We start from the raw sequence: 20,919 nt of genomic DNA, 5'->3' as shown, positions 1-20,919 counted from the left end.
CCTCCCACCACCACTGATTTGTTCAATAGATGGAGAAGCACAACTTAATTTAGGGCAATGATGTACTGATGCTCACAACCCCACTTAAGACTGTTCTGTTAGATAACCTCTGAATTCAATTTATCTGTCAGCTTTCATTTAAATCAACATGAAGCATTTGTCGCGGCCTGTTTGTTTCTACTCCAGTTTAAGTGGCAGCTTCTAGGCTCACTGATTACATATTTGACAATGCCTAACAACAGTTTTCTGATTTTTTTTGTGCACATCTGTGTTCATTTAGAGATCATAACTTTTTACAAATGTCCTACCCAATTACAGGATTTAAAGGTCAGCTTCACTGAAAAAAACATTTGATTTTTATTTCTGATTATAATCAGTCGCTCTGAGTGTTTCATGCAGGCTGAACATGACAATAGTCTCCTACACCTATCTCCTGCATTAGCTTCTGACTCTAGGATTTAAAAAGCCTGACAGATCTACGTCACACTGTCACTTAACATTCATGGACTCACCCATCTTGACTCACGACGGGGAAGGCTTTTGTTGGTTTAGCGTCCAGGAAACAGCAGAGGACGTCTCAGCTAGTAGAAACTGAACTGTTAGCATTAGCAACTCCACCACACAGCAAAACTCCTCCAGGCTTGTGTTAATTGTGGATATAAAACATCAACGTTGCAGAGCAAACAAAGTCAGTGGTAGTTGTGTTGATAGCCAGTCAGGGGTCAGATGTAAAAATATTAGGAAATACAACTCCAAATCCTGTCATCTGCCGCCATTTTCTTCTCCAGCTGAACAATGTCCTCAAACAGGTGCACAACTCTCGTTTCACTTGTCTGAGCAGAACCTCCCTGAACCGTCAACAGGTGGTTCAGAATACTTGTGATCGGCATCTGACCAAGTCCTCCAAACACGCCCACATCAATCCGCTTGTCCTCCAGCTTCACTGGCTGTCAGTCAACTTCAGGGTTCATTTTAAGATCCTGGTTCTGGGGCCTCATTTATCAAGCTTGCTTACGCACAAAACGGGGTCGGAAAACTGCGTAAGCAACTTTCCATGCAAACTTTGGGATTTATGAAAGAAAACTTAGCGGAAAAATGTACGCAACTTTAAGTTGACTAAGGACCTGGCTTACGCACATTTTGGACATGGAGAGCACCTGCAGTGCTGCTGCTGAGAAGGATAAAATTATGAAATCCTGCAGCATTATCACTTGTACTGCTTCGTTTTCACATGGAACAAGACCCCCCCCCCCCCCCACACACACGCACACACACACGCGCACACGCACATGCGCGCACACTCACACAGCCTGAAGCACAGAATACGGAAAGCAGAATATCAGCAGGGGGACAGATTGAGACAGAATGTCATGCGTCTGTGACAGTGTGTGCGTCCTGTCACTGTGACTCGATTGATCATGCGCCCTGGCTACTTGGACGAGGGAGATCTCCGTTTGGGTGACTGGTTAGCACACGTGACTTTCACCAGGGAGTCTGGGGATTGAATCCCGATTGGATCATTTTTTTATATCCGCCACAGATCTCTCTGAAGAACTCACAACATTGACGGCTTCAGCAACGCTGCGCCACTCTGTGGATTTTCTCTTATTTGTTTTGCAAAAGCACTGCCTTTTATTTCTCCACCTCACCCACAGGTACCTCAACTTCTGCTTGTGTGAAATTGCGCTTCCTTGAACTGCCTTTATCTGCGGTCGCCATGTCATTGGCAGAGCGCTGCAACAGCCGGCTTATGTATATGCATGAGATCCACAAGGCACTTTGCATTGACTATTTATGGCAGTAAGTGGGTGTGGTGAGGGCCGGATGTGACTAAAAAGCAGATGAGAACATTTCTAGATAGTTTCTGATTCATGAAGCGGAGATTGCGTGCAACTGTGCGTACTCCATGTTTGATTGATCACAAACCTTGTAGCGATGCATATAGATTTATATCTATATTTCAAATGTGATGTAGATTTAGCTTGTTTATGATCTTATATTAATTAATTGGGACACCACCCAGTTTTGCCTGTGTGAACTGGGGCACTGGATTTAATATTTATATCTTCTCAATGTAATCAGTCTCAAAGTTAACACCACATTTTAATCTGAAAGCTGAATTCTTGTCAGAATGCGCCGGCGATTCTCAAGATCGCTAGGCAATAATCAGGCATGATTTAAGTTTTGTGAATTTATTACAAACATCAGATGTGACACTTGATAAAGAGAACCAAACACAGCTTATTGTTTCATGCATGAGAATAAGTAAGTGGATAAACACAAGGCTTTATGGCAGTGCCATGACATAACTAGTCTGTAATAAAAGTGGAAATTTGGTGACACATAGGATTATTAGGAATAGCTTCTGTAAGGAGAACAAGTGAGTGTGTGTGTGTGTGTGTGTGTGTGTGTGTGTGTGCGCGCGTTCCTATGGGTATAGGAATACAGGAGGGTGTGTGTTTGTGTGTGTGTGAGTGTGGTCAGGGGGCTCGTTATGGCAGAAGAAGAAAGGGGATCTTGAAGGCTAACGTGAATCTGGGATCGAAATAAAAACACGCCATAAAGAAATGGACCAATCTGAATTCACTAATTGGGCTTAGCACAAAAGTCAGCCAGATGAGATGCTTCACAGAACTTTTCCCGTCGCGTAAAAAGGTGTCCTGTGGGCTGATTCAGCCAGTCCAGAAGCTTGAATGAGGCTTTCAGGAGCTGTAGGACTTTTTGGCACCTCATCTTAGGCCAACGGTGTCTGTGGTTCAGGAGAATCTCATTCCCCGGGTGTGGCTGGACTTTAGGTTCCTTCACTTCAGCGGCCTCGAAACGTGGAATTCAGATCATGGGCCCTAAATTATTCCAAGCGGAGGCGAATCATCAAACTGTTCCAAATTGCTCTTGCTCTTAATATGAAAACTCGACGAAAATGCAGACTTCCGGTTTCACGTAGGAAGTCCAAACAAAACAATGGAGTTGCTTCTAAGTTTTTACCGTGACTTTTGAGAGCTAAGTACTATAAAGTGCCGGGTTCTGCTGGGCCAGATGGAAAACAGCCCGCAGGGGTGTGCTTAAGGCGTCCTTTGTTCCTTTTTCACAAGGTTTGGATGGATGCTTAAATAACCTTTTGGGCACGCCCACCTGTATCTCACTCAGAAACCACTGGAGGGCAATGTGGCTCTTCCAAATAAACCTTCTCCAAGATGGAAAGTCCATGATCACAATTTAACACAGTTATTCACATAAAGCCTCAAAAGTATTACTTTAGCATCAAAGTATTACTTTAAACAGGAAAGAATAAAATTCATGTCTTAAAACTGAACAGTTTTACCATTAGCATGAATTTTAACGGGAGAAACACCAAATGACAGAGGTTTAACATAAAAGAAAACACAAAACAAACAGTTAAAGGTCTGTGGCTGATAAGATTTTAACTTAGAGCACCTTGATTTCTATTTTAAGGGTGAACAACCTAAACACCTTCTTTGATTATAGATAAACAGAAAAATACCAGGGTTTTGTTAAAGGCTAGATCCTGGAATCTTCCAGAATGACCCTTGAGAAGTTTTACAAGCACCCGGACTTGGGGAAGAGTCCGTTTTTGGCAGGTTGAAGTAAGACAGACCAAGTCCTGATAATGTCCGGCTTAACAAGTCACTTGGTAAAATTTACGTTCCTGGGAGAAAAATGTAGGAGTTAACCAGAATGCTCAACTGCGGGCCAGTTTCAAATTCCCCATTTTATTTTCTTCTGCTAAATGTGAGAGGAAAAACTTTGTGAAAATAGTTATGTTCTCCTTCGTGTGAATGCAAACAGTTAATCTGAGGATAAAAATGTGGATTTCCGCTACAACCTACTTGGCGTAAGTACATTTTGTTTTGCTGAGCTTAAGTACGGGTTTAGTAAGGATTCTACGCAATGTTTGATAAATGAGACCCCTGGTCTTTAGTGCCTTACATGGACAAGCACCATCATACATTGGTGATCTTCTCAGTCCCTACACCCCCAGCAGGTCCCTGAGGTCCAGTGACCAAAGCCTACTGGTTATGCAGCACCCCAGGCTAAAGACCAAAGGTGACAGATCATTTGCTGCTGTGGCCCCCAGACTCTGGACCTCTCTCCTCCTGAACCTGAGATCAGTGGACTCCTTTAAAAAGCAGCTGAAAACCCACTTGTTCAGGCTTTGGTAGGACCTTCATCACCACCCTCTCCTTATTCTGCTCTTATTCCGCTTTTCCTGGGATCCATGATTTCCCTCTTTCCTATTAATTTTTCTCCCTCCCATCGTCTACATTTTAAATCACAATTTTTTATTTTTTGTCATTTAAAACTTATTTTTTAATCATTTAAAAAAATCTTTTTTCCTATTTTATTTATTTTTTTGTTCTTGTGAAGTGCCTAGTAATTTTTATCTTGAGAGGCGCTATAATGTTCTTTTATTCCCCAGAGAACGACCACTGCAAATATATTATAAATATGAGTAAAGTTGACCATGGGAAATTATATTTCTAAAATGTAAAATGTTATTTTGAGAAATTCTAAAACTTTTGTGAATAGCAAGAAAATATTTCTAATTCTCATTTTTTTAGCACATATTTGAACTTCACTCCATTTCTGGCCTTGAGGCAGAACTGGTGATAATGAATTTTTACGCTTTTAAAGAAATTATAATAAAATATAAAAATTAAATGTTTCAGAAAAATGTAATTTCTTAGCTTTTTAAATTAAAATCAGTTTTAACAGACACATGCATCTCTTTACACTAAATGGCTACAAACATCTTCATAATGATTTGTGCTTTGACTTTAAATGTTTGTGCCAAAAACTTGTAGCTTTGATTTTCTTTTTGGAATTTAAAAATTAGGAAATTTCCTTGAAGATGAATAAAAATGGCTTCTGCTTAAAGAGTCAGACATCAGAAAAGGGTTATTTTAACACCACTCACCAATTTATCTTACCGCCAGATATGCTTGTATTATCTGCCATTCACATAAAATATAGCTCCATATTAAAGGAGGTATACTTTATTTCCGTCAACTCATTTGTGAATACTTAATGTGCAAACATCGCTTGTTTTTACTTGTTAAAACAACCGCATCCTGCTAAAAACTTTCGTGAGCTCATTGAGACTCAACACACAGTTATCTGTGATCGAGTGAAAAGCACGAGTGCTGCAGAGAAGCTCGAGCGTGATTAAAGGAGACATTTGAGCTTGGACTTTTATTATTTGTGCCGTAACATTTTCAATGAAAATGAAGTGATTAAGATAGAAAATCATTGTTGGATTATACAGCAATAAATTTCATTATCAGTTGCAGCCCTCATACATATGCAGATGAGGAAGCTGCTCCGTGTGGGCTGGCAATCTTTAAGGGCTGCTAAATAGATAAGAATTAGATTCACAAACCCTCTTCTGACCCCAAATTTGTCTTAAAGGACTCTGCTGAAGATTTGTGTTTGCAAAACACATGACGCTCTATATTTTTGTCCTTTTTCAGTGCCTCCAGGGTAGGTAAAATCAAGTAAATTAAAGAGCACTTTATTTAAATGGCAACCAATATAAACTCTCTAACTGGGCACGGAAGCTGTTTAGACTGCAAGTCGTTTTGCAAATGTCAACTGTATTAATCACACCAGTAAACTATGACAAGACTCTTTCTTTGTGAATAACATTTACAGGTGGATCTTATTAGGCAAAATGTCAATTAGCTGCATTTGTCTGCTTTAAATTCCTTCAGTTATACAGAAAATTTCAAAAAAAGAATTCAGCAACAGACAAAATTCAATCCATCTACTTTCTATTCAGGGTTACTGGTATCCATCTCCAGTCATCAACTGGTGAGAGACAGGTACAGCTTGGACGTCGCCCATCATGAGACGGACATGGTGGCAGATAATTTTGCACACACACTCGCAGCTAATTTGAAATTGCCAGTTAATCTAATGTTTATTTTTGTATCTGTTGGAGAAAAAAACTGGAGAATACCCACGCATGCACTGGGAGAACATAAAACTATATGTACAAAGGTATAAGCCAGGATTCAAACTTGCAACCTTCTTATGGTAAGACATCACTGTAGCCTAACAAAACCCCAAAGTGGTCGAGCATCACTTCAACTAGTTTCTATTCACTCCTAAAATCCATCCATCCATCCATCCATCCATCCATCCATCCATCCATCCACAGCTTAAGCAGAAATCCTCAGCCTTCCATATTCTAGCAATTTCCTTCAGCCATGGGACATCCCAGGCCAACTGAGTCCTGGTTCTGCCCCGAGGTCTCCTCCAACTGGGATATAATTGAGACAACTCTTAGGGAAGGCATCCAGAATCCGTCCACGCCACATGCCTAAGCTACTCTAGCTGACTCCTTTTGGTGTAGAGAAGCAGAAGCTGAGCTTTTGACTTGCCTTGAAAGAAGAAGAGCCACTTTGTGACGAAAGCCCTTTTCAGCCGCTAGTGTTTGTGATCTTGTTTCTTTGGTCAATACCCACTGCTCGGGGATATAGATTGATTGGTAAATCGACAGCTTTGCCTTATAACACTGCAACAGATCAGTACAGTGTCTGCATCACAGCAGATGTTGCACCAAACTGTTTACCAATCCCCACCTACCTCACTCATATACCTCAGATACCTGAAGTCCTCCAAACCTGGAGGTGCTGATCCTCATCCCAGCTTCTTTATGGTCGCTTATACATCTTTCCGGCCCTAGCTGAAGATTAATGAACAGCATCATTTTTAAAAGGCATTGGTGCAATCTGAAGTTCCTCAAATTTCTATAAAAGTAATTAAACAAAAGCCAGCAAATGGAGACCTATTTTGGTCGTTAGTACTGAAACGTGACCTGGTTGCTTACATATAGACTACCCCTGACTTGGATCCAGCATTACATTAAATTAAAACATTTAAATGATACAACACTCATAACTAAGCCCAGGACATTACTTCATTGAGTATACACATTCATTTTCTCACAAATCACTTTAGCTGAAACACAAGAGCTCCAATATATACACATTAAACCAATGCAGAGACAGAGTTGGGAGCTCATCATGTCTGCTCCACATCAGTATGGCCTCCATCAGCTGCAGCTGACCCTGTGTACTGGTGTGATTAATATTTTAGACCAAACATGCTCCAAACACTGCACCCCTTTTCTCACCTCCCCACCTCCTACCATCACCTCAGTACCACACCAGCCTCTGTAATTAATTATCCAGTGTTTGCAGCACCCTGCTGGTCCAGCTCTACTGTACCCCCCCCCCCCCCCTCCCCCCCTAATTTTTAATTTTCCTACACACCAGCAGTCATTTTAAGTCCATACTAGCTTAGGACAGCTAATTAATATCAACATTTAATTATGCCGCACCCTAACCAGTAACATCACTCTGATGCTCATTCTGAGCTATAAGCACCAGAGTGATGTGATTAGTTTTATGGCTCCCTTGTGGATGTATCCTATTAAATACATACACATTTTTTATTCAGAAGAGTAAAGCATGGATCCACACCCCTTCATGCACCCGCCTTTCAATCTCTTTAATTCTTCTGTTGGTGTACACTGATATGCATCAGTCATCTCTGTTGCACAGCCTCGGTGTTTGATGTTTAAAATGTGATTACATCGAGTCCAGTGAGGTTATTTAAGAGCAACTCTAATCCACAATTGACCATTTGCTGCAGGCGATTGAATCAGAGCCACGGATGTTGCACAACTCTTCCCTTCTATTATTCAGTTATCACTCCCAACCCAGATCTGTTTTCACATGATCCAGCATTGGACATGTGACACATAACAAAGGACTACTACATGCATTCTCTCATGACCTTCAGAAATAAGAAATATTATGTAAAGCACATTGTAAGTAACACTTATTCAACACAAACACTTATTCAGCAGGAAAAAAGTGTGTTGCATTTATTCCTATTCTTAAAGTTAAAGACCCATTAGTCCTCACACACTGGTGAAATTCATCTCCACATTAGACCCATCCCTCTGGGGAGTGCTGAGCTGCAGCTAGGGCTGAGCTCGGGAATGAAAGTGATACTAAATATGTTTTCAGTTTTTCCGTCCTATTGGTTGAAAGCAGAATTACAACTGCCATAATCCTTCCCCAGCCTGCTGTCGCTGTGCTGACAACCAGCTATCACCAGCATAAGCCGTCTGATGCTAAAAGAAGCCATGATGTCCACAGATCCACACTGTTGAACAAAACATTATATTACTTACAAGTCCAGATGCAACAAAGCCAGGTCAACATCTGTCTGGGAGTTTGTAGCCTCCTTCAGCTCCCTTGCACTTTTTATTGACGGTCAGCAAACTAAAAAAAAGCAGACTGCCAGCCTTTATATTAGCCACTGGTACATTAAACAGCTTTTGCCATAAAGAAGGTTCTAGTGTTCCTAGCCCAACCCAATAGTGAATGGCTGCAGACCCAGAGACCGCAGATTCCGGCCGACCGCTCATTCAGGCTTGTATTGTTTTTGAGACAGCGTCCTCTAAAGGATGAGTGTTTAATTGCAACTGTAGATTCAAAACATGCCTTTAAATCATGTTACATGTGTACAAGGGCGTCAGTTTGTTTTCAGAATTGCTGGGGACAATAACCATACACTTGAGTGGGGTTTAAAAATTGCTGGGGACAATAAAGGCAGGCTTTTTTGAAAGTGGGGGGGACACAGCTGCCAATCACAAATTTTGCCGGGGACATGTCCCCGGCGTCCCCGGTTAAAATGACGCCTATGCATGTGTAAATCTGCAGAGAAAAGAAAGGTATTGAGCACAAAGTTGAAAACACTTTTGTATAGCTATCTCAGTGTGAACTGTGATGTTCTGCAGCAAACACAAGTCACTATATGTACATTAACATCACTATTACTATTTGAACAGAGCTCCTTTCTTCAACCTTTACCTTTGTGTAATAAAAAAAGCTGTAGCCTAAAGTAACAGGTTTGTTTCTTTCAAAAATTAATAACTATTTCATACTTTTCTGAAAAAGTTGGCCTATTCTTTTTCTTTCACATAATCCACAATTAATTTAATGCTTTGTTTAATTTGTCAAAGTGTGAAAGATATAATCTAACTAAAGGTGTAGTTCAGACCAGTCATTTCCACTAAGCTAAGTTAGCTCCTAGCTTAGCCTACGCTATCAAACAGTAGGTGGCGCCTTCTCAAAAACAATACAAGCCTGGATCTGCGGTCTCCGGGTCTGCAGCGATACCCTTCTCACCACAAAACTGTTAAGCTCAGTTTTTGATCAGCAGAGTGCTACAGTTCAATGTGGCGTTACTTAAGCTTATGGCTCAAGAACCACTGAAACATGTTTTAAAATAAAAGCTTAAAGTGTTAAAAACTAAATGTCCTAAAGTGTTAAATCGCCACCCTGCCTGGGTGCACGTTTTCCCTGATATTGTTGAGTCTGTTGAATGAATACATTTATTGTGACCACCAATAGCAAATGTTTTGAAAGCGTATTTTTCATGTCAGAAGTTTTCTGATTATGGATCACCCAAAACATTTCCAGAGTTCACAACTTAGAGACTGTGGGTACTAATTTATATCAGGAAAATCAACACTGATGATCTTTGAAATACCTAAAGCTTGGAAAACGGTCTGCATGGAAAAATTCTTCTGGAAACCATGCCAGCGTCTATGGGGTTCATGACTGACCAGTGTGTTTTGCCCTCCTTCTGTCTTTTTCACGTCTAAAATAAGGTCCCCAAAACCACAAGATGAATGCAAGTTTGACTATATGAGGAGTATTTCCAAGAACCTTTTTAATCAGTCATGCTTTTGTCATCTTTCAGAGCCAAAATTGATACATTTTACAGACCTGTTTTCTCGTGATCAAATATTGTCATCACAAAAAGGCAGCTCTAGTTCTGGCTACATAAACCGATGACATTTTTCTTGTTAAAGCAAACTGACACGATCCATTCATAAATTATAATCCTCTATAAGATGCTGATGTAGCACTGCTCCACACTGTTCCAATAAAACATGTATGTGACCTGATCGAAACAGTTCAGGTTGCAGTCACATCTTTATTTCTTCCTGCAGGTGTTTGTCGTGTGTGAACAGCACTTTTCGCTGCCATTGGTGTAAATACAGAAACCTTTGCACCCACGACCCAAGCAGCTGTTCTTTCCAGGAGGGCAGAGTCAACGGGTCAGAGGTAAATCAGCATAGAAACACCTCAAGAACTCAACTGACCTGCTGATATGTGACATTGTTGCCTAAACAGAACAAAGAAAACAGAGCTCCAGAACAAAGAATCAACAGGATTAAAGGCTTACAAGCGTGCTTGTGACTGAGAGGTGGAACGAGGACAGGGAGGGTTGGAGCTGAAAGCTAAAGTCGGCTAAATAAAGAAATCCGAGATAAGATGTCTACATTTTAAAAAAGCTTGACAAAACTTTGAGCATCAAATTTAGATCTTTAATGAATAAACCATATTGTGCCCTGATTTTGTTACTTTGTTGTAAAATAAGAGCATCTTTATTTGAGTATGTAAAAAATACAAAATTTACCAGACTAATTTACATCTATGTTGTCCACCTTAAAAAAATAAAAATAAAAAGACATGTGGGTATTTTCTGATTTAAGAGAAGTTTTGCTGCAGGGGTGGGGAACCCTGGTCCATCAAGGGCCACTATCCAGCAAATTTTAGTTTCAACCCTGCATCCTCACTCCTGATTTCAATCAGCAGGTGATTAGCAAGCTTCTGCAGAGCTTGATGAGCTGCAGAACAGGTGAATTAACCACTGAATCGGAAGTGTTGGAGCAAAGACGTGCAGGATACCGGCCCTCGAGGACCAGGGTTCCCTATACCTGTTTTACAATAATAATTTTTTATAATTTTTCTGAAAATTAGACAACCGTCTGCACTGTCCTGACGATGAACAAAAAATAAAAAATCAGATGGTCATTAAATAAAATCGGTGAAAGGCCTCAGAGAGCTGCCATTATGGTAAATCAGCTGATGGGTTTCAGGGAATTTTGATGCCATTCTGAAAATAAAGGTTTCCAGAACTGAAATAGCCCTGCTTAGAAATAACAACAAAACATTGTCATGTGTCTTTAATAAAATCTATTTTAGATTTTTGCAGTGGATAGCCGACCACATAAATGCAGATTATATTTAGATTGCGTTTGCCCGTTTTGCCCGTTTAATCCCTGCTCTACTTTTGCCTTATTCCTTCTTTTACATAAATGAGCACAGGCAGATGGATGTGTATGAAAATATGACAAAAATGAGTTATTTTTAACGCTACAGTTTGCTGATCCTTGGTTTTTAGAATGAGTGTGAAATTTTAATGTGTAGTAATCTTGTTTATTAATTTACAGGATTGCCCTCAGCTCCTCAACTCTGGTGAAATTCTCATACCGGCTGGTGAAGTTCGACCAATTACCCTGAGGGCTCGAAACCTCCCCCAGCCTCAGTCGGGCCAGCGAGGCTACGAGTGTGTGGTTAACGTTCAAGGTGTCAGCCATCGTGTCACAGCGCTGCGCTTCAACAGCACCAGCGTGCAGTGCCAGAACAGCTCGGTATGACCGCAGACACTCTCACCAGGAGTCTCACAGCTGTCAGCCGAGGTGCAAAGCCCGCACGCCGTGCAGTCAAGCTGTTTAGAGTGAATCAGCATGGGTGAATTAGGCCTTAGGTGTTCATCATATGGACAAGGAAGTAAAGGGAAGGGAACACGCTGAGGAAAAATGGGAAGCATGAGAATAAAATGCTATTTTTATCTGGAATACTGGATTTTCTGAGACAAATTAATTTGAGAGGAACACAAAAGATTCCTTGGAATACTTTTTATTTATTTTAAACAAAAATGCAAATGATAGGTTAGATTCCAAAGTATGGCATATATTGCTGCACTGTGACAATGCATGAAAAGGCCATTTTCCTCAGATGTGGATGATTTGTCACCCCAGCCAGAGTTTGCGTCCCTACATGTCAAAGAGGAGAGGAGCAGACAAGCGTAGCAGAAAATGACAGATGGTTAAAAGCATCGTGTCTCTGCTGCCCTTTCATCCTCTCGTTTTCTCCACTCTGTTTCTCTCCGTATCCTTTTATGCATTCCGTCCTCCATCTCTCTCCTCCTTTATTTTGGCTTCCACTTTTAGTACAATCTCTTGATCTCTCTTCTTTTCAGTACATGTACGAGGGTGTGAAGATCAGTGACCTGGCAGTAGACCTCTCCATCGTATGGAATGGCAACTTCATCATCGACAATCCGGAGAAGATTAAAGGTGCCTCTGCCATCCATCACTGCCAAGCCAAAGGAGTGTAAAGCACTCAATCCACAGGCAATAGACAGTTTATAGAGAGCACTTCAAGGTTTCCAAAAAGGCCTCAAGAGAAAGTCCACAATAGTAGGCAGTATCATCAAAAGCACCAAATCACTTGTGTTTCCCAGAGGGGTGAAGGGTAAATCTTTAATCGTTATGATTTCTTACCTGGATCCCATCTTTTATTCTCAGTCACTGAGCAAAATAAATAAGATTTTATAGAGGCCTTTTCTCCTTTAATGCCTTTTGTGTCATATTTGATACAACTAGCTTGACCTAGGGATGCTGTGATCCGACCAGATGTGACCAGATATCGGGCTTGATCACGTGACTTTAAAAGCATTGGAATCCGGTGGAAAAGATTGGATTTAACCTATTACTTTTTTTTAAACAACGGTTTCTTTCTCTTTTGGTTTTTTCCTTTAGGCATCAACAAAGCAAATCACCAGTCTCCATTAAGTCCCAGTTTACCATTAAGAGTCCCAGTTCACAGCGGCAACTCGGACAAAAGCACAGAGCCAGCTCACAGTGACAGATATGTTAATAAAGATAAATTGCAGACAAACTGCTAAATGTGTGGGTTTCTCAGTCTCCTGCAGCACCCGAGCTGCATGGCCGCCACAGGTGTTGTGCAGGGAAAAGTTAGCCTGCCGGCCTTTGAGTCTCTTGCCTACATGGTCACGGGAATGTGCCACTACTTTTAAATATATTCATAACATTAACACATTTTGTTATAAATGTACTTCCTCAACAAGTGAAAGTGAAACTTTGAAGTGTTTCCCCTTTTCTTGTCATTTTAATGCTTTCCTGGAAAGTTTCAGATGGGGACTTGGGGTTACATTTTTGGTTCTTTTTAAACACAAATACGGTTTTTCTTTACCTTGCTGACGTTTCGTTTGTGGCTGCAAACATCTTCAGAGCTGACGCTGATGGTGGCGTCGCTTCCTACTCCATTTATCCACGGGCAGCAGGAAGCTATAGAGATAAGGAGACGTGGATGTGGGACCATGAACAGAGACGATGGAGTTTACTTACTGGATCGCGCATGGGACTGCATCATCGGAGAGGGGAGAGCGGGCAGCAGAGGGCGACAACGTCCTCTGCTGCCTGCGGATAAACGGAGTAGGAAGTGACGCCACCATCAGCGTCAGCTCTAAAGATGTTTGCAGCCGCAAACGAAACGTCAGCAAGGTAAAGAAAAACCTTATTTGTGTTTAAAAAAGAACCAGAAATGGAAATTGAAGCCAAACACAGAAAGAACGTACAAAAGATGGGACTTGGGATTGAAAGATTCTCAAAATCAAATGACTTCGAATCAGATCGGGAGCAAAAAAAACACAATCTGAACACCCCTACCTCTTTAACAGGATTAGTAGATTCCTCAAATAGCTGCTGCATTCAGTTCCATACAATTCCCCTGCGTTCTGGTTGACGATTGAAGTACTGCAGGTGATAAGTGTCATTTTTAAATTTTGTTTTATAAGAACATAAAATAAATGGGATAATAACAGCCGTTGCATACTTAGCTCTGAAGAGTGCAGCCATGAATAGAGTTGTGTAGTTTGCTTTAAATGGGCTTCGACAGGCTCCTTATAAAAGGACACCACCACCTTGCATTTTATTGAACTCACAAGATGAATGTTTTTTTTTGTAACTGTAAATTTTAGCCTTTTTTTATGTGTATGTAGTTTTAGCTGAAGTACAATAGTACTACCTGCTGGTAAGAATCATATTTATGATTTTCATACGTTTTAGAAGCTTTCTGAAAAAGAAAAAGCACGTCTTACCTAATATTACCTTTAAATGCATCATTTTGTTTTCTTTATTGCAGTTCATCTGTACAAGTGCAGCGCTCAGCGAGACAGCTGCGGCATGTGTTTGCGGGCAGAGAGGAAGTTCCAGTGTGGTTGGTGCAGCGGTGAAGGTCGATGCACCATGAAGCAGCACTGCTCCCCCATCTCGCCTTACGCTAGCCGGTGGCTCGACCTTTCTGCCAGCAGCGTCAAGTGTACCAACCCTCGCATCACAGAGGTGTGCTCTTTAGCTGTTACCTTTGAAACTTTCAGTGTTGACACTGAGTTGTAAGATTTTTAACATCAATCTAGTTGTTTACATGACTTTTCCCAACCTTTGTCACGCCAACATAATGACCTTACAACATGTTCTCTGTAACTGCCTTCCAGTGGCCTGCACAAGATAATTCCAGTTTATATTTCTCCAATATAGTTTCATACATCTCAAACTGAGCAAAACCCTAAATTATTAGATTACAGCTTTTTGTTCAAAAAGTAAAAACTATAAGTACGTTATGCTGGTGAAGGTTCTCAGTCATCCAGGTCACTGTAATCCAAAGGGTTCAAATGAAGGCAACTGGATTTCTTTGGTTTCTTGAAGACGTTTCATTTCTCATCCGAGAATCTTTGTCAATTCTGGAATGGAACTGAAAATGAATCCATTCAAGTATCTCCTGCAGGTTCCTCGTGAGTTTTCAGTCTTATTTGGTATAATTTGCATTAGTCAAAAGTTGGAGAACATAAACATTTTCGCAATAATTTCCCTATATTCTTTTAAATCAAACGTTTCTTGGAGATTATAAACCACATTTGTTTTTATTAAACACACACTCCAAGTCTTGCTTTGGAAATGTAGAGGCTACATTTAAAAAAAGGAAAAGGTTGTCTCCAAAGTCAAAGTACCTCATCAGAAATGCCAGCCAGATCACGTCGTCACAGATGCAGAGTAGCCTCTGAGATGAGAAACACATTTTTCCCCTGGCCAACTCCTGCTTTCCCAGCCAGATGTCTGTTTACCTGAGACCGTCTAACATTTTCATCCATGCCAGCTGAACACCTGAAGTTCTTGACAGCTAAACGAATTCAGTCTGTTTAGAAAGAAGTGATGGATCTTTTATGTCCCAAACCCGTGTTCATTCTCTTGAATGAACACAGTGGGTCATGCACAGAGATGCAAGGCTCTTCCACTTCAAAGAGCCGGGAGCCTTTGATGTCCCCGTCACATTATTAGTGTTTCTGAAGGATCTGCAGCAGAATGAATCAACCAGCAAGCACTGCTTCAGAGCTGACTGAGTTGCTCCGGCATTGCTCCTGATCAGCTCTGTAGGTCCGAATGCACCTGCTGGCATGGTTTAACTTCCTATTGAAAAGAGCTGTGGAGAAGTTTTTCAAGGTTTTGTGAGTCACTGCATTATTCAGTGAAGTTTATTTTGAATTAGAGTCAATGTCAAGGTTTGCCTTTTTTTCTACTAAACTCAGTCAGAATACCAGTTATGCCTTTGCATGCACCTACTGTGCTTCCTGTTAAAGGTTTCTTCAGATTCAGAAGCATATAGCTACTAACATTTTGGTGTTTTGCAAACATTGAAATCACTAGAAGCAGGTTTAAAAATCGTAATACTAAATGATAGCAGAGATCCAAACTCTTTGCACAATTAAAATCGCGTTAAATGTGTATTCATCACTGTATTTTCCTTCCACTATAGGTGAGTCCAGTGGCTGGTCCTGTGGAGGGGGGCACACTCGTCACCATCCAGGGTCTGAACCTTGGACTGTCCTTTTCCGAGCTTGAGGGTAACGTGGACGTGGCAGGAGTGTCGTGCACCCCACAAGAGGATGGCTACATTATAGCAGAGCAGTAAGAGACTCTTTATAAGCGACTAAATTAGTGTTTACAGTAATGTATTAGCAATTACTTTCTCCATTGTTACAAAGCGGTTTACGTTACCGATGCAGCGCGGCCAGCGAGCAATGAGTAAGACGTTCATTCCTCATCACCATCTCCAATTACCATAGATCATCCACCAATTATCCAACTGGGACGAGTTAGTGTTCCTGATCCGTTTCTTAGCTCTGCTTTAACACAGATTTTGTCAGAACACGTCAGGTGTTACGAAAACACGCCGCATGTTTTTACCGCCCAGCATCAGTGCTTCTGCGTTTGGGTCTGACCCAAGTTTTCAAGTTCATGTTCTCTATCAGATTAGTTCCAATTCTAGATTAGAGTTTTGCTGTTACTAGATTAGGAGTAGTAGACATACTAAAAACAACATGTGTAGTTTAAACTACTGGCTTTATTTATCTTTAAAGAGGTGAAAGGCTATCATCTTCATGTGAGATGTAATTCATGCCCAAGAACAAAGTGCTTTTCTACATCAGTGGAACGTGGATCAGAGCAACAATCAATGTGATGCATGCACGGAAATCACCGTACATACGCCCTCTGCTCATGTTACAAAGAGAAGCCCTAGTCTAAATCATTCAAAGTTCATTCCAAAGCCATTTTAAACAAGAGCCGTTCCTGAGCCGCTGCCTTTGCTGCTTTGCTCTGTCGCAGCTCTGCTGTCATCGTAAAAAAAAAGCTTTGCGATAGTGGTGCTAAGCCCTCTCAATGTCTTTCTGCAAACAGAGCATTATGATTGGCAGGACAAAACCGCTCGGGCCAGAGGCAAACCTGCTGAGGCTACAATGGAGGATTGGTTGTACAACCTGCAGAGCTAAATCTTTTACCACAACTACGGTTTGTCTAGATTTCTAGGCTACTCCTCGTCTGCCCTAAGACTCACATTCTTACCTGCGCATCAGTTATTATGTACGTAAGCACACACAACAAATAAGACACATGCAAGTCCTCGCCAAACACACTAAGCCAACATCGTGTTCCGTCTGTGATCAGATCCTGACAGAGTCCTCATCAGGTGGCAGGATTTTGTGAGGCTTCCCGGTGCTCTGATGCAGCCGTACACAAAGCAAGAAACAGACGGTCTCTGTGTCGTCGTTACGAGGCTGTCGGCACAGCTGTAATTGAAATGCGCTGCGTGTCGCTGACTGAAGGGACAATCTGTCAGCCATGTGTTTCTCTCACAGGCATGTAATGCGATTGGACTTAGGCTGCAGGGACTTTATTTATATCCTTGTAAATAATAAAACAAAAATAAAAAACATGCCAGCAGTAAATGGGAAAAGCCACGTGATCTATGAACAGAAGGGTTGGGCTGGAACGACTGGGTGCTTTTACTGTGTTTGGGAGTTGTAGGTTTTTTATGTCATTCATTCAGCTCAGCGTGCTTCAAAAACATGGCATTACAGATGTTCCAACCATTCATTTGAGCGCGGGGTCAGTTGCTATAATGACTTGTACATGACATGCTTTATCTTATTGACCTGACATGCGATGCTGATTTACTGAAGACACCGCTGTGTTGTCATGGTAGCGGGGGTAATGGTGGGTGGCAGGTCTGTTTGAGGTGGGGAGGGTAGTTTATCATTTGAGTTATATTGCTGTTATAGGTTTTCCATTAGGAAGAAAGATGGCGCCTTGTTTTGACCCGCAACTTATATGAAAGTCCACTTCAATCACAGCCACCAAAGAGGCCGTCCTCCACCGGCGCCGCTCGTGATAAATACCATACAGCCATGCTTCTGTGTGTGTTTGACTGGATTTCACTTCTAGGCTTTAGCGTGATTTACATTCCCCACGCTCGTGGGTGATAACAAAAATGATTTTGTTTTGGACAGGATTGTGTGCAAGATGGCTGCGGCTCCTGATGGAAGTGCTCCAGGTCCGGTTAAGCTGTGTGTCGGTGAATGCAGACCAGAGCTGAGCACTCAGTCCTCCCAGCTCTACTCGTTTGTGGTAATTCAATACAAAACACTTCTGTCCGTTTGTTGTGAAGTAAACAATGTTAGCATGTTTTTTAGCATCTTGGCTGAAAATGCAGCCCCCAGTAAAAATAAATAAATAAATAAATAAACAATAATAATAATAATCTCTAAACAGATCGTAGATAACAGAGTTGAAATCTTTGTTCATTTTGGAAGTTATTGTCATTGTTTGGCAAATTAAACAACATTTTACAATAAAATAGTTGCAGGAAACACTTTTTTAAACAGTACATTTGTTTATTCCTTAGTAAAATGTTCTGTCCGTATGGGGTGCTGTGTGAACATTAATGAGGAGAATAATGAATTTAATAGATTGCAATACAAAATAAGTGAAAAGTCTTCTGAATACTTTCCATACCCACTGTATGTTTCTTTTCTCACTGTGTGAGATCTACTGCAACTAGAGTCACAACAGGGCCCAGGGTGGGTTGGGGATGCTAGAGATGTTTGTTTTCTTTTGTAGTATATTGTTGTGTTTGTGATTTATAACTTGTTTGTGTTTGTTTTTGTTATTTTGTGACATTTTGTTTCAGTAACAATGACTAAAGAATGATCCATTTATGATTTTTTTCCCCCCATTTTCTAAGAATACTAGTGATTAAAATGCCATTGCTTGTATTGGGTTGGATTTTTCATTTAATTCTATGGGATCCACAGAGAGATCCCAACCCTAATTTAAAAGACGTTCTGTACTCTTTCTTTGACTATTATGGGATGAAATAATGAGTTTTAATTTGTTTCAGACCCCTACCATGTTGGCTCTCACCCCGAGCAGAGGGCCTGCATCTGGAGGCACTAAGGTCACCATCGTTGGGGAGAATCTGAGTGCAGGGAGCACTGTTAATGTGTACTTCGGGAATCAGACATGTGAGCTGTACAGGTGAGTTTAGGCATTTTCAGTAAACAATAAGAAGAAAGTATCATTCCTAGGGCGCCTCTCAAGAAAAAATCACGAGGCGCTTCACAAGAACAAAAAATGTAAAAATATAAAAAATAATTTAGAAAATGGTTAAAATATATTTAAAATGAGCAAAAAATAGACTATTGTGATTAAAAAACAAAATGTTAAGAAAGAGAGAGAGTGAATAGGAAAGAAGGAAATCGGTGGATCCTGAGGAAGGTGGAATAGGTGGGGAGAGCAGAATAAAGAGAGTGGTGAAGAAGATCATACAAAATCCAGCTTGAACAAATGAGTCTTCAGCTGCTTTTTAAAGGAGTCCACTGAGTCCTCTGATCTCAGGCTCAGTGGGAGAGTTCCAGAGTCTGGGGGCCACAGCAGCAAATGATCTGTCACCTTTGGTCTTTAGCCTGGTGCGCTGCACAACCAGAAGGCTTTGATCACTGGACCTCAAGGACCTGCTGGGAGTGTAGGGACTAAGAAGATCACCAATGTAAGATGGTACTTGTCCATGTAAGGCCCTATAGACCAGAACCAGGATCTTGAAATGAACCCTGAAGTTGACTGGCAGCCAGTGAAGCTGGAGGAGAAGCGGGGTGATGTGGGTGTATTTGGAGGACTTGGTCAGAAGCCGAGCACAGGCATTGTGAACCACCTGTAGACGGTTCAGGGAGGTTCTGCTCAGACACGTGAAAAGAGAGTTACAGTAGTCTAAGCGTGAGGAGATGAAGGTGTGGAGAACTGTCTCAAGTTCAGAGCAGGACAGGATGGGACTCAGCTTAGCAATGTTCCTGAGATGGAAGAAGGAAGAGCAAACAAGAGAACTGACATGAGAATCCAGGGTGAGAGCTGGGTCAAAGGTCACGCCAAGATTCCTGACGGAAGGTTTGGTGTGGAAAGCAAGCTGACCAAGGGAGTCTCTGACTTTGGAAACCAGCTTGTCTGGGGCACTGATGAGGATCTCAGTCTTATCTTCATTCAGCTGTAGAAAGCTCCCAGCTACAACACACCAAAAGCAAATTGCACAATAAATAGTTAAACTTATCCTAGACCATTTTATTAAAAAAAGGAAAAGTGCACTTCAGAATGAAATGCCCACAGGTTACTTTAAAAAGTAATGATTCTTGAGGAAGTGGTGAAACTCGGCAGTAGATTTAGTTCCCGTGTATTTATAGAAATCTATTTAAATTGCTCATATAATAGCAGTTGGGTATCTAAGGCCAGACATCATTAACCAGCATACTAATTACAATTTTCATCACTAAAACATCTGTAAGAAATGAGACGATGGGCCAGACTGTGATGAATCCTCCCTCTTCATGTGGTTAACAGTAGGAGTTTGCTGCTGCAGCAGTGAGAGGATAGCTGGGATCATGAACACAAATAACTTACTTTTTTTGGTACATCTACCAGGAGGAGCATGTCTGAGATCGTGTGCTTCTCTGCTCCCTCTGTGACGGGAGCGGGACCTGTGCAGGTCGGTCTGAGTGTCGACCAGGCCACAGCTCCAGGAAGTTTGGCCTTTGAGTACATCGAAGACCCCACGGTTCAGCGCATCGAACCCCTCTGGAGCATTGCGAGGTAACTTAGCATCACTAAAAACTTCCTATTAAAGCAGCAATCCAGAGTTTTCCCCCTTTCAGGAATTATGGATGATTTTTTTTAGAATTCCAAAAAAGGGAAAGGCATCTGCTAATGTAACTAGACTGATGCAGAGGTGATGACATTTCTTTGGACAAGTCGGTCTTATTTATAGATAAACAACATAATTTCAGAATTATAATTCTAAAACTATGGTTTTTAGCTTTGTTATACAGCTAGAGGTGTGCATTTATGAAAGAAACTTAGCCGGAATCATAAATCTAGGGAGATGGTCTTAAAGGTGGTAGTAGTTCCCCACATTGTTGACGTCTTTGCTGAAAAACATTTCTTGGATGTGGAATGACTAAGTGGTGGTCAACGACAGTTACTAAAGCCGTTATAACGAATCTGCAAACAAGCTAGGTTTTGAAAGCGGTCACAAAACATTCCTCCCTCCCCTCGGGTATCTTCCA

The 20,919-nt window shown here is 41.2% G+C and overlaps 1 protein-coding gene across 3 annotated transcripts in view; it reads left to right on the top strand.

Moving 5' to 3' along the window:
• LOC107385003 (plexin-A2) overlaps positions 1 to 20,919 on the top strand; it is a 121,144-nt gene that overhangs the window by 76,139 nt on the left and 24,086 nt on the right. For all 3 annotated transcript variants that reach the window (XM_015958561.3, XM_054731852.2, XM_070549497.1), the window contains 8 exons: positions 10,055 to 10,169; positions 11,342 to 11,542; positions 12,154 to 12,250; positions 14,121 to 14,320; positions 15,789 to 15,940; positions 17,821 to 17,938; positions 18,711 to 18,847; positions 20,279 to 20,446. In XM_015958561.3, the coding sequence (XP_015814047.3) occupies positions 10,055 to 10,169; positions 11,342 to 11,542; positions 12,154 to 12,250; positions 14,121 to 14,320; positions 15,789 to 15,940; positions 17,821 to 17,938; positions 18,711 to 18,847; positions 20,279 to 20,446 (1,188 nt within the window). The remainder of the gene's footprint in view (positions 1 to 10,054; positions 10,170 to 11,341; positions 11,543 to 12,153; positions 12,251 to 14,120; positions 14,321 to 15,788; positions 15,941 to 17,820; positions 17,939 to 18,710; positions 18,848 to 20,278; positions 20,447 to 20,919) is intronic.

The sequence above is a fragment of the Nothobranchius furzeri genome, chromosome 3 (assembly GCF_043380555.1).
Source record: "Nothobranchius furzeri strain GRZ-AD chromosome 3, NfurGRZ-RIMD1, whole genome shotgun sequence".
NCBI lineage: Eukaryota > Metazoa > Chordata > Actinopteri > Cyprinodontiformes > Nothobranchiidae > Nothobranchius > Nothobranchius furzeri.
The sequence above is the reverse complement of the archived record's forward strand: the minus strand, read 5'-3'. Positions and strand labels throughout refer to the sequence as shown.